The sequence below is a fragment of the Thunnus albacares genome, chromosome 2 (assembly GCF_914725855.1).
Source record: "Thunnus albacares chromosome 2, fThuAlb1.1, whole genome shotgun sequence".
NCBI classification, from domain to species: domain Eukaryota; kingdom Metazoa; phylum Chordata; class Actinopteri; order Scombriformes; family Scombridae; genus Thunnus; species Thunnus albacares.
In genome coordinates this window covers 30,480,626-30,496,226 of record NC_058107.1, presented here as the reverse complement: position 1 = coordinate 30,496,226, position 15,601 = coordinate 30,480,626, and the positions used below count along the sequence as shown (strand labels likewise).

At 39.4% G+C, this 15,601-nt stretch overlaps 2 protein-coding genes across 2 annotated transcripts; both read right to left on the bottom strand.

The window, feature by feature from the left end:
- Positions 1–935: 935 nt before the first annotated feature.
- Positions 936–8,619, bottom strand: LOC122966127. Its single transcript, XM_044330126.1, has 7 exons — positions 8,246–8,619; positions 7,921–8,033; positions 7,367–7,765; positions 6,999–7,175; positions 6,433–6,620; positions 4,864–5,087; positions 936–3,507 (listed from the first exon to the last, which is right to left on the bottom strand). Exons 1-7 carry the CDS (start codon positions 8,563–8,565, stop codon positions 2,904–2,906), a joined length of 2,025 nt encoding a protein of 674 aa, XP_044186061.1. The 5' UTR covers positions 8,566–8,619; the 3' UTR covers positions 936–2,903.
- A 2,187-nt stretch (positions 8,620–10,806) lies between these two features.
- Positions 10,807–12,983, bottom strand: LOC122971514. The gene is made up of 4 exons (XM_044338214.1): positions 12,487–12,983; positions 12,218–12,331; positions 11,141–11,335; positions 10,807–11,037 (listed from the first exon to the last, which is right to left on the bottom strand). Exons 1-4 carry the CDS (start codon positions 12,592–12,594, stop codon positions 10,840–10,842), a joined length of 615 nt encoding a protein of 204 aa, XP_044194149.1. The 5' UTR covers positions 12,595–12,983; the 3' UTR covers positions 10,807–10,839.
- Between the last annotated feature and the right edge of the window lie 2,618 nt (positions 12,984–15,601).

The window sequence follows — 15,601 nt, the reverse complement described above, 5'->3', positions numbered from 1 at the left end:
GTCTGTTTCACTGGCTCATCTGGTGAATTAAATACATGAATAATCAAAGTACTTCATCACATCAAAAAAAAAAAGTGAATCTAGTATTGCTACGTTTGGCTTAATGTGTGTCATTTACAGTATATATCATATTGCCCATCTATATGTATCGGTAGTATTACTTCAATCATATAATATACAGTATGTGAATGTGAGACTGACGGGAACCATTCTGCCGAAGAGTGAATACTTTAACTGTTACTACCTATACAGACATTTTCAAGTCAGTACTTAATACCATACTTTTACCTGTAATGAAGTATTTTATATTGTTGTATTGATACTTTTACCCAAGTAGGATCTGAACACTTCTTCCACTTCTGCAGATTTAACAAGACAGAGTCTGAGGCCGTGCTAGCAGCTCTGTGAGACTGTATTTAGGTACAAACACAATAACAACACAAAGTACAGCTGAGGCTGATCAGAATGTTATTAGTTTAACTTTGACCAGTTGGTGGCGCTAGATGAAAAGTCAAGGTATGACCAAGGTCACCTGAAAGACTGAATATCTGCACCTCATGTGAAATCAAATTCATCCAATAGTTGTTGAGACATTTCACTAAAAATAAAGAATGCAAACCTAATGGTGGAGCTAGAGGAAAGTCAGGGGATCATTGACCGATCGATGGATATCTGTATGACATTCCATGGCAGCCCATCTAATAGTTACTGAGATATATGTCTGGACCAAAGTGGTGGACCAAACCAACCATCCCTAGAGCCACATCGCTAGCACAGCTAAAAGTGCACTTAAAGTTGAAAAAAAAAAGTTTTACCTACCTTTGTGTATCCAGAGGTACAAAGACATCAAAAGTTAATGGCCCTGCAAACAGACAGTGACCCTTTATGTGTTGTAAGTGGAAATAAATTGTATTACCTTGCCCAGGAAACTTAAAGGAAGCCTGAATCCTTGAACTTCCCATGAGGCTAGGTAACCATTGTTCACTTCATTTGTTTTGTTTTTGCCGCAAGTCAAAGTCAAGAAACTCAATTCCCAAGACTTTCCCTTTTCCCCGCAGCACTGAATCAGTTATCTAAAACTTAACCCCTGTATAACCATGTATCAGATGTATCTCTGCTACTTTGCTGTATAAAGGAATAATTCTTTGGTTTACAAAGATTAAAGTAAATTATCTGTTCACCTGTAAATCATAAATACTAGTTCTTATCAGGAAACCACTGATGATTGGTGTGTTTAACCTGATTATTTCAGACCAAGAGATACAGTAAACCAAGCGATACAGTACAGTATCCTACACGGCCTGAAAGGGGAAACTGTTTCTTGAGCAAACTTGCAAATTCCTTACAGATTGAGCTTCACTGACTGAAGACCTTGTTTTTGGAAAAGCAGTTGAAAGAGGCTTGTAACACTGTGGGATTTGTTTCAGGCCAGATAAAGATAACATTAGCAGACGAACAACGAGGTTACTGATCTGAGTTTTACTTGTAACAGAGAAGCATGAAGGCCTTATCGAAGGAGTCGATGAGTTACAGTGCAGCTCTTGTTTGTGGGACTTTGCTCAGCCAGGCATGATGGTGTACCACTTAGTTCTGTATTCAACCTAGTACAAATGTGGCTGTTTAGATCTTAGTAGATCAACTATCACAAAGAGAAGAAACAACTTTGTGTACTCTTTGCAGTGCCGGTAACAACATTCAGTCTGTATATCATCTGCTGGACTATAAAGCGGAATTGATCTCACAAAATGAGACATCTTTACTTTGCTGTATAGAGTTTTAAATGTGCACCACAAATATCAGCATATGCACTCTGATACTAGAGCGGGATAACTTCTGCAGATGCAATCTTCAGGTGCGGCAGTCTCATTTATCTGTCATCCTCTCAGGGCTTCGGAGAGCGTCTTTATCAGGGTTCCACAGAAAGGAATTCGCGAAGACCTCAGATGAAATATGGAGGGATTGGTTTCAGCAGAATCACTACTAGCAGCCCTGAGAGGAGGAGATAATTACCACTTTGACAAGCTTTGATCACAGGTACAGTTATTCTCAGAATGTCGGTGTTGATAGAACAATGAGATGACGAGCCTAAAATTCAGATGAATTTGCCCTAGTTTTTCTTTTTTTTTTTTTTTTTTCCTCGTTCATGTTTATATTCTGAATAGAGGCACTGTCTAGCACATGAAGAGACAAGAAGGACAAAATGAGGGTAGTTGACGTGGCATGGCTTAGCTGTCCATAACTCTCTTTTGATTTTTAGAAGTACAGAAGGGGATCTGATGATGGCTGCTGAAATGTACTATGGAAAAAAAAAGAAAAAAAAAAAAAAAGTGGTGTGTTAGTCATCCATGACCTGTAAATACTGTGGGTGGAATGAATCACCGTGGTTTCTTTTTTGTCAGGGGGCAGCAAATTATTCAATAAAATGACAGAGGGATCAGTGAGGCTTGAGCTGGAGTCAGTTTTAGAAAAGAAGGAGGTGTGGAGTCATGAGGGGTAACGCTGGTGGGAAGAAGAAGAAGGAGAAAGAAAAAAAAAACTCAAGGTGAGGATGTAACCTCACCACAAAGAAGAAAGGTTCAGTTCATCGAGAGCTCTTTGAAAATGCATCCAGACCACAGTGCAGCCCTAAAGCAAACATGACTCCTACACTACCTGTTTGGGCTAAACTAAGATGCAGCATTTGTTAGTAGGGCCACCCAGGTACAGGAAAGAAGAGATCTTTGTGTGTGTGTGTGTGTGTGTGTGTGTGTTTGAAGGTCAAACAAGTCAAATGAGTCAGTGTTTTCCTCTCTGACCTCAAAATGTAAACTGAAGATCCTGTGAATTCTTAAGCAAGCCCTTTGTTTATTATGTTACATGGGTTCTCATAGTTTGCGAGGGCATTTTTCCACTCCTGCGTGATTTCATTTATATTTTACCTCCTCCTGTATCCTACTCATGAGCCCTGCGCTGATGTTGTTATCCTGAAGGCTCAGATGCCTCAGGGGAAACTGCGTCCTGCAAAGCAGCGCCCCCATGATGTCGTTTCCTCCCACGTCGCTGATGCCGTTCCTGTCCAGGTCCAACTGCCGCACGCTCATGTTCACTCTCAACATGTCGGCCAGCAGTCTGACCCCGGGGTCTCCCAAGTTGTTCTCATCTAGAATGATCTGTGTTAGTGAGCTGTTTCCTCTGAGGCTGTCGAAAAGTTCCTTCCAAGCTGCGAGGTCAGCGCCACTTGTCTGAGCCAGCCCTAAGTACTGCAGATGCGAATGATGCCTTAAATATGATGCTAACACCTTCACCCCGTCGCTGCTCAAGCTGTTTCCTCCGATATCCAGTTCCAAAATTGCAAAAACCCTGACAGAGCTCCACCCAGCAGGGAGGTGAGTTAGCATGTTCTGCTCCGATGAGAAAAGCATTGCCTGTTGGATGGCGGCAGCAGCTCTTACTGTTTGCTCCTGCAACTCGGCTATTCCATTCAGCAGGGTCAGCACTCCATGGTCACGCAGTTTGTTTCCAAACAAGCTGTAGATAGGGGGAAAAAAAGTGGTAACCATGGCGATTTGTTTGGATTCCTTCATGACTTGCTCATCTCAAAAGAAAGCCAGTTGTACCATAATGTTAAGTTTTCCATTAAAAGTTACAACAAACATTTTTTCCAACTGTCTAAAAAAGTCACTTACAGGTTTTGTATTTGGTTGTTCTGCAGCTTCATTGAAACTTTGTGATATTTTCATGGCTAGAATTACATCTAATCAAAAGATTCTTCATGTCTGTGATTTTGTACACACTTCCCTGTTATTGAGTCTAACATATAGGGAATCTTTATTCAAATGAAAAGTTGCTTAATTGCACCACAGTTATGGATGATGATGTATGCAGGGAAATATATGCATGCATTTTCATCATCATTGTATGAACAATTTTGCCCCTTAGAGTGACATATTCGATCTGCAGTGCACAACAAAGAAATCGTTCAGCATTTTGGTAAATATGTTATTCACTTCCCAGCAGAGAGTTAGATGAGAGGATTGATACCACTCTCATGTCACATCATATCTGATTAAATATAATCTACAGCCAGCCAAAGATTAGCTTGGTGCAGAAGCTAAGACTGGAAACAGCCTAATTCCTGGCTGGGAGCTGTCACTGGCTGTCTGGCAAATGCCCAGTGCCAAGAATTAGTCTGACACATAACCTTCCTTGTGAAACAGCCAATTGTTTTTACACTCCAGGATTTTATATTGTTTGATTAAACAAACAAGATACAATGTGTTAATCAGTCATCATCAGATGACTGGTGCTGGTAGACTTTGTTACTGTTGGACAGAGCCAGGCTAACTGCTTTCCCATTCCCAGTCTTTGTGCTAAGGTACCGCAAGCAAATAGCTGCTAGCTCTAGTCTCATATTTAACGGACACATGTGAGAGTGGCATCAGTTTCCTCATCTACTGTAACTCTACGCCAGAAAACAAATAAACGTATTTCCTAAAATGTCCTTTAAACACACTATTCTTGTCCTGTATGTGATACCAGCTGTGCATGGACTGCACTGCATCTAATGTATGTCAGCTGCACCCTAAGTTTCTGTCAATATGTCTCTAAGCCTAACACTCTGACATTTACTGTATGTGGTGCATATGAAATAACTCAGAAATGTAAAGCAGTGGGGGCATTTCTTCACATAAATGTCAAGGATTATATAATTCAACGGTGGAAGGCTAAGATTTTATATTCTGAAGAAAAGGCCATCCTTGGATTTGCTTCTCACTGTCTCTTCAATCCTGTTATTTTCTTTTCTAAGTCATGTTATTCAGCGTGTTTCCGAGTCAGATTTTAATGTAACTTGGATCAGTTTAGAGTAAGAAAGCTGAGACTTACTGTAAACTTTTGACCTGAGGCTTCACTCTCAGAACGTCCAGCAGGATGTGAGCACCATATGGGCCGATGAGGTTGAGGTTGAGGTTGAGCAGCGTGACCTCCGACAAGCTGCTCTTCAAGGCCCCCGCCAGGCCCAGCAGAAGGTCGTCTGTCAGGCCCGTGTTCCTCAGAACCAGCTGCTCCACTTCATCAGATGTGCTCAGGACTGTCATCATCGCTTCCAGCTACAGTGACAAACCAAAATAAAGTCAGAAGGGCATTTGAATAGTGCTGTTATTGTTGGATTCGGTTTGGTTTGGTGCGAGACTTTCATTTCCAAAAGTTCAGACATATTTACAAAAGGTCGTCTTTTGACTGGAAAAAAATGATTGGTATGCATTTGAGAGTTTATCCACTTGGCTCGCAAGGATTTCATGAGGCCAAGGGTTGTAGAACTATGAAAAAATGTTGTTCAAGTTAGAAAATACTTTTTAAAAATATGTTTTGCTCCTGGTACAATATGATCTCCTACATGATGATGCAACTCTATGAAGAAGTGATACAAATAGAAATATCTCATCTAACTTGTAGTTCACCTCAACCACCAGACAACAAGTTTCTATCATGCTGTTTATTTGTAAAATACAGAAAGTTTTGTTGCACAGGCGGATTATTTTTTTCCTCTATTCAGACTTTAGAGTATTGCAAACGTACAGTGTTTACTGTTTGTGCGTGACAGCAGCAAAGCACCAAAATGTGCTGGCTGGGAATGAGATGTGAGCGGGACAGGTGCTGGAGGTTTTCTAAACACTGAGTCGAGGTGAGAGTAGAGAGAGACATATGGTCTGGCTGCCGGCCACATCCACTGTGCCACTTTGCTAGACCTTGAGGAATTTTTCAGGAACTGTTGGAAACTTTTTCATCATGATGGATATGACTGAGCCAAATTCCTGCCTGACCCAGATAACGCTCAGTGACCATTTGTTACAACCGTTTGTGTATTAATCTTCTAATAATGGCATAATCCATTAGCTTTAAATGATTTTATAGTTCAATAATCAACTTTTTGCTAATCAAATAAATGTTACATATGGCATAATGCCCTTTTCAGGTTAAGTTACTGAAATATGTATCAAACATTGTGAAGTGTAAAATCATTAAACACACTGACACTGAAATGCATCCATCCCTTTTAAACTGCATCATCTTATTCAAATTAAAAATTGCCGTTTGCATTGGGATATTTTTATGCTTATTAAAAACCTTTTTTTCTGCAGCAGTATATTGCTATTTTATACTATAAGCTGTAAAACTCAATAATCGGTATGCAAACAGGAAAAACATGGTCTGTGCATGGTACTGTATGCATTTATCTTTACACTGATGAGAAATGTATTAAAAGGAAATTATTTTTTATAGTGACAATCAGTTATATTATTTGTCAATTAAACTTTCAGCACTGACACAAATTAACACAGCTGCATACACAGGAATGTGATTGTTTCCAGGGAGTTTTGCCAGTAATTTAACACTAAGAGCTTTTCTGGCAAAAACAAAGATTCACCGCAATAATTTGTGTTGGACACACACCTGTGCCTGCAGGTCTTGTTCTTTAACAGGCTCTTCTTCGCCAGAGCCCTGGCTGGCCTTGTCCTCTTCTTTGTCTGGCTCCCCATCAGGCTGCAGGACAGTGTCACTTTCTGCACTGAGCTCCACATCTGAGCCTGAAGCTTTGGGGCATGATGACAACCTCTTCTGGAGCCGGCACCTCTCCAGAACTTGGCATACAGAGAGAGAAAAAAAAAAAAACCAACTCAGCCACAATAAAACTGTCTCTCTTTATGCCAAGTGTACATATTGATACCTACTGTTGATGTGAGATTGTAAATAATAAAAATCTAAAATTCACTTGGTTCAATAGAGAAAGCAGATCTACTGCAGTGAGATTTATGTATGCTGGCATGTGTGTGTGTGTCTGTGAACAATGTCTGCATAACCTCTCCCACACGTAATCTATCTTTCTTCAAGCAGACTTTGTTCAATTCATCACTTTGTTGTAAATTCAACCTTTTCTGCTAAAGTGTATTATGTAAATCAGTTACAACACTCCGGGGGATTCCAGTCCATTCCTACTGTGCTGTGGTTTCTTTACTCACTGTTTGCCTTGAACCAGTTGTGTTTGTTTGGGACTTGCTCCAACGCAGCACTCATTTCCACACATTCTTCATAGAAGTCCTTCAGTCTTTCCCCATCTCTGTTTTTCCCATTTGATCCCAGGTCCTTCTGTTTCTCTCTGTTCTGCTTAGTCAGTGCTTCCTCATCCTGCAATGACTCTTTAAAAAGAAATACTCCTGTTGCCATTTTTTTCCCCCCACAAAGAATATTAAATGGAAAGACCACATGCATGGACTGAAGGTCGTCTGTAGCTCCACTTGAAAGAGTGGAAGATTTTATTCTCCTTTATTTTTCCATCTTCTCTTACAGGAATGAACACAGCAGCTAAAATGAGTCAAACAGTGCTCACCATGAACTTTGCTTGTCTTGTTCGATCGCAGCTTCTCTGTCGGCGGCGTTGAGACATTGCTGGTTGTTTTCTCATTTTTCTGCTCCTCTCTGGCAGATGATGCTAGACTTTCACATTTTTCTGTCACTGTTGACCTCCGTGAGACCTCGGAGCCCTTGCTGTCATGTCCCTCTTCCCCTCTGCTATTTCCGGCTGTTTTGCCTTTGCTCGCTTTCTGATTAGTTTGACCCTTGTGTCGCTTCTTCTTTGAGATCTCTTTAATCCCAGCTACAGCGGGGTCTTCGCTGTCTGTGGATCCACCGCCACCTTCCTTGGTGTGTTTTCTTGTCCTCCTCACTGATTTCTTCTCTGGTTTGGCGGGCATAAACAGAGGGGATGATGAACATGACTCGATGGTTCCTGCATTGGAGACATTAGAGACAAAATGAAGGGAAAAAATGCTTTGTGGGCCATTTTGTCTTTAAACTACTCCATAGAAATCAAGGATTGGGCCTAATGTCAAAAAAATGTTGATGAATAAGCTTTATGAAGTAATGGAAAATTGAGACACTTACTTCCAGGCTTTGTACCGTTGCCAGGGCTCTGCTCTAGAGGGAGAATTAAGTTCTCCTTTGTGCCGTTGTTCAGTTGCTGGCAGGAGCTGTATTTGTTTCGAAGACTTGTACATCTGAAAAAGATGAAAAATGTGCTTTCATCGTGACTTGCTTTCCCTCCACCGTACAGCCTACCACCACCGTGTCATGCATTATGCATCCTTTATCCCCCCACAATACATTATATCTGCAGACTGATGGTTTTGCCTGATCTGTTTTGACTGGTACTAATTTCACATTTTCTGCCAATGTTATGCTGTTCCTCTCCCAGAGGGTGAAATCTGACCTGTAACAGGGTATCCCACCAGCCAGCCACACAAGTCTGAAGCAGCTCTTCTTGCCCTGTTGGAAGCCAGGAGCATAGCGGTACTCACAACAGGAGCTGATTCTGGCCAACATGATACCATTAACATACAGGGTAGCGCTGAAGGGATAACCTCTGTGTCTCTGAGAGACAAACTGGAACTGCTCTGAAAGGTACAATGAGAAAATATTATGACACACTTGAAAGACAAAGATGGTAATGTTTGACATTTTTAACATATTCAGCGTGGTTATCTGTCTTGTTTGGATTATATTGTCACAAAGATCATCATCACCATTCATAATGCTGTGATATAGTGCTGCTTCTGACTGTTTAGTACTGTCTTTCTGTTGCTGGTTCAAACTGTTACACTCAGTTCAGTATAAAACTAGTCCTATACATACACTGTTTATTAGGATAATGGCTGAGAAACCAGCTCTCTGACGTCTTGCATCAAGATTATTTCTGTGAGTTTCACAGTCTTTCAGTAAGCTTGTAACAAGGCATCAATGTACTATGTGTCACAGCTGAGCTGACAATGCTGCTCTCAGTCACCAGTGAGGGAAACTCCAAAGCAAAAAGCTTCTCATTCAGTCAGTGACAATCATGATTTACTACAGACTGTTTTGCTTGAGGATTTGGTGTTTAAAGGACATAGCTGGCAATTTTCTGTGTTTTTCTTATTGTCAACAAATCATGCAGAGCCAAACCAAGAATACATTGATCCTATTTACAATATTGTGTGTATATCCAAAGCCTGATGTATCATATTTATCCCCAGTTCTATTTACAGTGCTTCGCTTGTTATGCAACATATCACAACCTCTTGACTTTGTACTACATTGTGCTATTTTAATACACTTTAGTATAAAGTCAAGAGGTTGTGATATGTTGCACAACAAGCTAGCGATGCTCTGTAAATAGAAACACGTGCCAATGCATTCGCAGTGGCGTACTTACACAGCACTACTCTTGGAGACTGAAAATGTGATCACTGTTATTGTTATTATGTCTTTGGCGCCGTTCTTAAACAAACTAATATGACCGAACTCTTCAAGGCCAAGGAACACGTCACCCAGCTCAGTTTTGTGGCTCACTGACGTTATTTATTTTTGGACAACAACAGAGGTCTACGGCACGGAGGATTACGATATATCAGGCTTTGGATACACACACATTGTTAGTTTGGCTTTGCACATGAGATTTGTTACCAATTTTTATTCATTTATTTTATTTAAAAGGGACAGTGTACAGTTAAAACATAAATGTCACCACTTGATGCACTGCACCAGATTATAGCTGCAAGCTAATTCACATCTGTAGTCTGGCAGGTCAAAGCAAAAACAAAACAAAAAAAAACAGCAATGAGAAAAATGTAGAAAATTGCCAGCCATATCCTTCAAGATTTGTTTGTACATATGCTAAACAGGTTTAAGAAAAGCCAGAAAGATAAACATGTTTAGCAGAATTATGTTTTGTCATTTTTGTTTCCTAACTGATCATCTCACAACCCAACATTGGAAACCACTTGCATACCGTACTATATTTCACATTTTTGATAATATGTCATATACATACAATATGTCATATTTTGATAGGAAACCAAATCAAGATTCAGTCAATCATACAGCTTATCAAGTCCCATTCAAGAACAATAGACTGAAGGTCACAAGTCCAAGACAAGACAAGAACTGTTGTTATGTTCTTCTACCATCATATTTAGGCCTATAAATTGACAGTCAGTGGTTTCTGATGTGTAAGGGCATTAGTTAGTGGCACTAGATGTACCAGTCTGGTTTAAAAAATAGCCTTATATATTAGTATATTATACATTACTTAATGGTGAACCTTCACTCTGCAGACAAACACTACATATCCCATATAGTAGCCAATATACAGTATATATTTAGTTTAACATCAAGAATACGATAAAGGTAAAAAGAGACATTAATCAGTATAATTTAAGTAGTCCAAACAAACTTTATAAACGTATAGTCCACTTTAAATGTACTTCTATGTGCATTGGCTCCTCCTTTGTTTTATTCCGTCAGCTTCTACAGCTGCAGCGGATTTGTAATCAGATCACACACACACACGCAGTTTCAAGCAGCAATCCACATCTTCTCTCTTCTACACCTGCCTGATATTGTGATTTGGTCCCCGGGGTGACGGCTGTACAGTGTGTATCAACATGCACCAGCTGCATAGATGAAATGTCTTGTCTGCTGACTTTTTTTTTTTTTTTTTTTTTTTTTATGTGATGGTTGTCTATCAGCTTTCTATTCTTGTTCAACTCCAATACTGCCTCAGACAAAATTGCTCATCAATGTCATTACATTATGTTGCTTTAAGGGCTGATGAGTAATTAAATGCGTGAAAAAAGGGGGTGAAATTGTATCATCTCTAATTACCCTCACCCATAGTTTTGGAAATACTGCATGTCAAACTTTAATCTTTCCTGTAGGCAATCTTTTAAACTATCCTAATAGCAAAGACATTTAACACAGATTTTTTTTTTTCATGTATTGTACTTTAAAAGCTAAACGCTCTCTTGTGCACATTCTAGCAACACAGCTTTAAATTTCACAGCTCATACCTCCTGGAGTCACCAAACCCTTGAAGACACAGATATTCTCCCCTCCGTTGACTTGCTGCAATACTTTTAGTTCATCTTGAGTCGACCCCGACCCTGACCCCCGGTGGCCTTGTCCTAGGTAGGTCATTGTCACAGTGACGTTGGATTTCTTTGCCTCTCTTTGCGCCTTTAGGTTACTCTGATATGACGAAGGAGGAGAGAAGAGAGAGCAAAAAAACATTTAAATGCGAAAAAGAAGTGCCAGATCATATTCACTGGGAATGAAATAGATGTCAGATTACCTGTTTTTTAGCGTGACCTCCAGTTCTCTGCGAGCACACTGAAGAGAAAGATCCTCTTCGTTTGTCATACAGGTAAGGGCAGGACTGACTCAGAGCCCCTCTCATTGAACTAAGATTTGAAGCCTTTGTTGTGATGGCAGGGAGATAAACGTCATCTTTACCAGCTCTGCTAGAACGGCCTGTTGGACCCTCCAGCTATAGGTGCATGCAACAATTACAGGGATGTTAAGTATATCACATTTAACATGTTATCCATGTCTTTTGGACGGTTAAAACAATATGAAATGACAATCAAGCTTCACTAATTTAGGGAATCAAGATTAAAATGCTGGAGCTGCTCCACTAACTGTGAGAAAGAGTTCTTTTTTATGGACACAAAATCAGCACATTTCAGCAAAAAGGTCATTTTGGATGTTCAAAAAGACGAAAGCTACTGCAATGTTTAAAAGTTTAAAAATTTAGTAACATGACTCAAAAGTCCTTGAGTAAGTTTTACAAAGTGTCGGCCACTTTTCTGTTCTTTTTTTACTCCTTATTTTAATCATTTGAGTACTTTCATCTCATATTTTTTTCTCTATGTATAGCAGTTACTTGGTTTTCATGAACAATCTCTTTACTTTGTCATTTCTTTTTTAGTACAGTAGTGTTTGCATGTGTGGGTTGTATGTCTGTGTATTTTTTGTGTCAGAAAAGTGCCTGGTGTTGGGCTAACAGACAAAAATATAACTGTAAGGTAATTATTTGTTCAACAAAAATATGAACTATTGAGTCAAAATCTTCCTTAACTTATTTCCATTGTTGACACTAGTGATTGGATGTTACTTTTGGAGAGCATTTCAGGACGTTCGTACTTGTAAATTACAAAAAATGACAGTGTTTTGATTCTAATTAAGATTGGGTTTTGGTTTGTGCACTTTAAGAGCCACAAGTAAAAAAAAACGCAGACCAAAAACCAAATCTGCTCAGTCACGCCCCCTTAAATACAGCATACTCAACTGGAACTCACAACTTGCAGTAAATCTAGAGTATCAATCACTGTAATAATAATAATATACTGTTAAAGAGAGGACAGCTGACCTTGTAGATCTCCACAGTGTCAGGACTCTCGAGGAGAAGGAGTTTGCTCTTGGCTCTGATCAGACTGGCAATGGAGTGGATCATTTTAGCATCTCTACCAGACTGAGCTGGGATCTGATGAAAGATATCATGAATCACTGCTTGAATTCACAAAAGAGGACGTCCAGATGCATTACCAATTATATTCACAATATTGATATGCTTGGAAAAGGCAATTTCAGGCAATTAAACAACCAACAATAAAGATGTGGAGCTTATTAAACACTTACAGGAGTATCTCTGTCTCCTCCATGGACTCCTCTGTAAAACAGATCCTGAAGGAGAGTCTTGCTGTTTCTCCTGTTTCTTCTCATTGATTTCTTTTGATACGACTCCATTGCATCGATGCTCCCACAGCTGAACTGACAACAACATACAGTATATGTTCGATCACATTGTTCTTCAAATGTTTACATGTATAGATCACAAAACTTCAGAAACCAAGAGTTAAGTGTCAGTGCTCTGCCGATATTACTGTGACCTTACAATGATTATGAACACTTACTTATCATGAACAATTACTGCTTGTAATAACATGGTAATGATGGGCTAATATAATTATTTTGTGGTAATTACAGAGGAAACAACCATAAATTGCAGATTCAATTTATTGCCATTGCACAGTAATACCATAGAAAAAACAATTGCTGCTGGAGGAATGGAGGAATAAATATTAAAGAAAAAGTTAGGCGTGTTGGGAAATACACTTTCCTCCCTAAAGTTAGAAGAGAAGATCAATTTAAGTAGGAGCTAGAGCAGATGACACTTAGCTTAGTTTAGCATAGCATATAGACTGGAGGTGGAGGGAAACAGCTAGCCTGGCTCTCTCCAATATTTAAACATACCTTCTAAAGTTCAGTAGTTCACTAAGTAATCTATTCACTATTATCTTAATTATCAATTATTTATTAAAATAGTCATAAATTAACAATTTAATCCATGCTCAAACAGAACAATTAGTGGCCTTAAGGCGTTTTCACATTATTGCAGAAAAACAGTTTTACAGCGCGATGGCTCTGTGCGGATGTCCGTGGTGCACCAAGCACAGTGGAGGTGCAGTGAAAGTTCAAATCTATTGAACTTTGACCCAAGCTGCCCTAACCTTTGTGGCTGCAGCAAACCACTGTTGACCACTGCTTGAACTGAAAGATGGACAAAAAAACTGAAAACCCAACGGTTAGCAGGTTTTTATAAGCCAGTCCACCAGGTATATCAGAGGAGATAAAGAAGACGCCTTATAGTACAGCACCACCAGGAGTTCCATAGTGGTAAATCACTTCACTGACCAACATGGAATGTGAAGTGCAAGACCCTTGTTTTTCTGCTGTAATGTGAATACAACTTTAGGGGGGAATTACATACTGTAATTATTTAGGCCAGGCTTAGCTGTTTCCCCCTGCTTTCTGTCTGTGAGCTAAGCTAAGCTAAGCTAACCACCTACTGACATGAGAATGGTATGATTAATATTCTTATCTAACTCTCAGCAAGAAAGCAAATAAATGTATTTATCAAAATGTAGAAACATATCTTTAAATTGCTCACATTTGGGAGTACCTGGGCTTTGAGCAGCCATATCAACAATAACGATGAAAGTATTGGTAATATTAGAGTTCAGTTTTTGCATTGAGGTAATAAAGATGCAAAACTGTGAGGGTAACAATGGTGGAAAAGCTTCTTAATATGTAGCAAAAGATGTTAACAGTAACATGATAATAAATGGGTCTTGACGATATGATGCCCTTACATCTGTAATTAACAAGACATTAGTGTAAGATGATAATTCGGAGATGTAGGAAGCAATTCAGAGTTTCTGAAACCAGGAGAAAATTATCCCATTATTACCTTATTATTGAGCTGTAATGTGAAGTGCTAGCCAATGATCATATGACAGAAGTGTGAGGAAATTAAATTAAGTTTAAGGGAGGAGGGAGAAGTAGAGCAGGTTTTTTTTTTTTTTAATTCAGTAGAGGCTGAGGATGATATAAAGTACTGAGATGAGAGTTCCCAGGTGAAAATGGATTTTGACTTCCTCTTCTCATTAAACTTGTAAAGTCACTGTGGTTCTGCAGCTCAATGAATAGAGTCAGGCAAGAAAGCGGCCTTGGTTGAGGGTTCAATTCTCACAGGGACCTTGTGTTAAAAACAAAATAAATCTACCTAGGGGAAACTAAATTAATATGACAATGATCTTTAGTATTCCACTCGCGCTAACAAACCTCCATTGTTTCCTGCACAGCTTGTCAGTGAATTACAGCATTTGTAACCCAATCGCTGTATTCTGCGGCCATGTCATCTGCTGGGCTGATTGCCTCTGGGAGAGGAGGCAGCAGGCAGACAGCCATGTCCTGAGATAGCCTATGTATGCATGAGCGCACCTCAATTTCAGATGGTAAATAGCAGAAAAACTAGACCGGAAAAAGTATATGTTTTTATTGCCAAGGCAGCTTCTTCTGCTGAGGGTTATTGTGATTCCCCAAAATGTAAGCAATTACTGTTGTTGCAAGACCTTCCCCTGTGCATTTTAGTGGCTGGAAACATAACAAACCTTGGTAACTAGAACAACAGCAAATCTGGAATGCAGAAAAGATGCGGTAAAAAAATGACTGATATCATATGTAATAGCTGCATGTGTTTTGATTAAGAGCTTGGAGTCATCTGCAGTAACAATGTTCAGTTTGGGAGCTATTTAACAAGCAGATAATCAATTATCTGTGTGGAAGTAACTCAGTGTTACACCTCACTGCCTGTAATCAAAACAGACTGTACATTGCATCATTATATTGTCATTCAGATTTATTCCCTAACTTCAATGTCTTGACAAACACAATTTTTTAAACGGATCACTGCAAAGTCAACTACTTAATACTAATTAATATTATCATAACAGATATATAACATGAAAAGTTTGCAAGAGTTAATTAGATTATCCCTCCCTGCTTTTTGTGCGTAGTGCAAAAGCAAAACATGTTATCACATTGCTTGATTATCACTTGAACATTTCACGGTTATTCTGACTAAGAAGTGTTAATATTTACGACATGATTTGATCCTTCAACAAACTTTCCCACTAATTTTCCATCAAACCCACATAGGAAAGAGAGCTTACCTGCTGTCTTGTTCAGGTACAGAGCTGAATGTGTCTTTCCACCCGGTGATCTGATACGTCCACAGCTGTTGATCTCCTGTTCTCTGCTCTCTCTTCACACAGCCAGCCAGTGACACCTGAGCAGCTGACACCTTTGACTCCGGACACACTGGTCCCTTATCCATCTTTAATCGTCCCTTACCTTCACACCCCGCCCAGCATGTTCTGCTGTTTAAGAGGCATTTTTCTCAAATGATTAA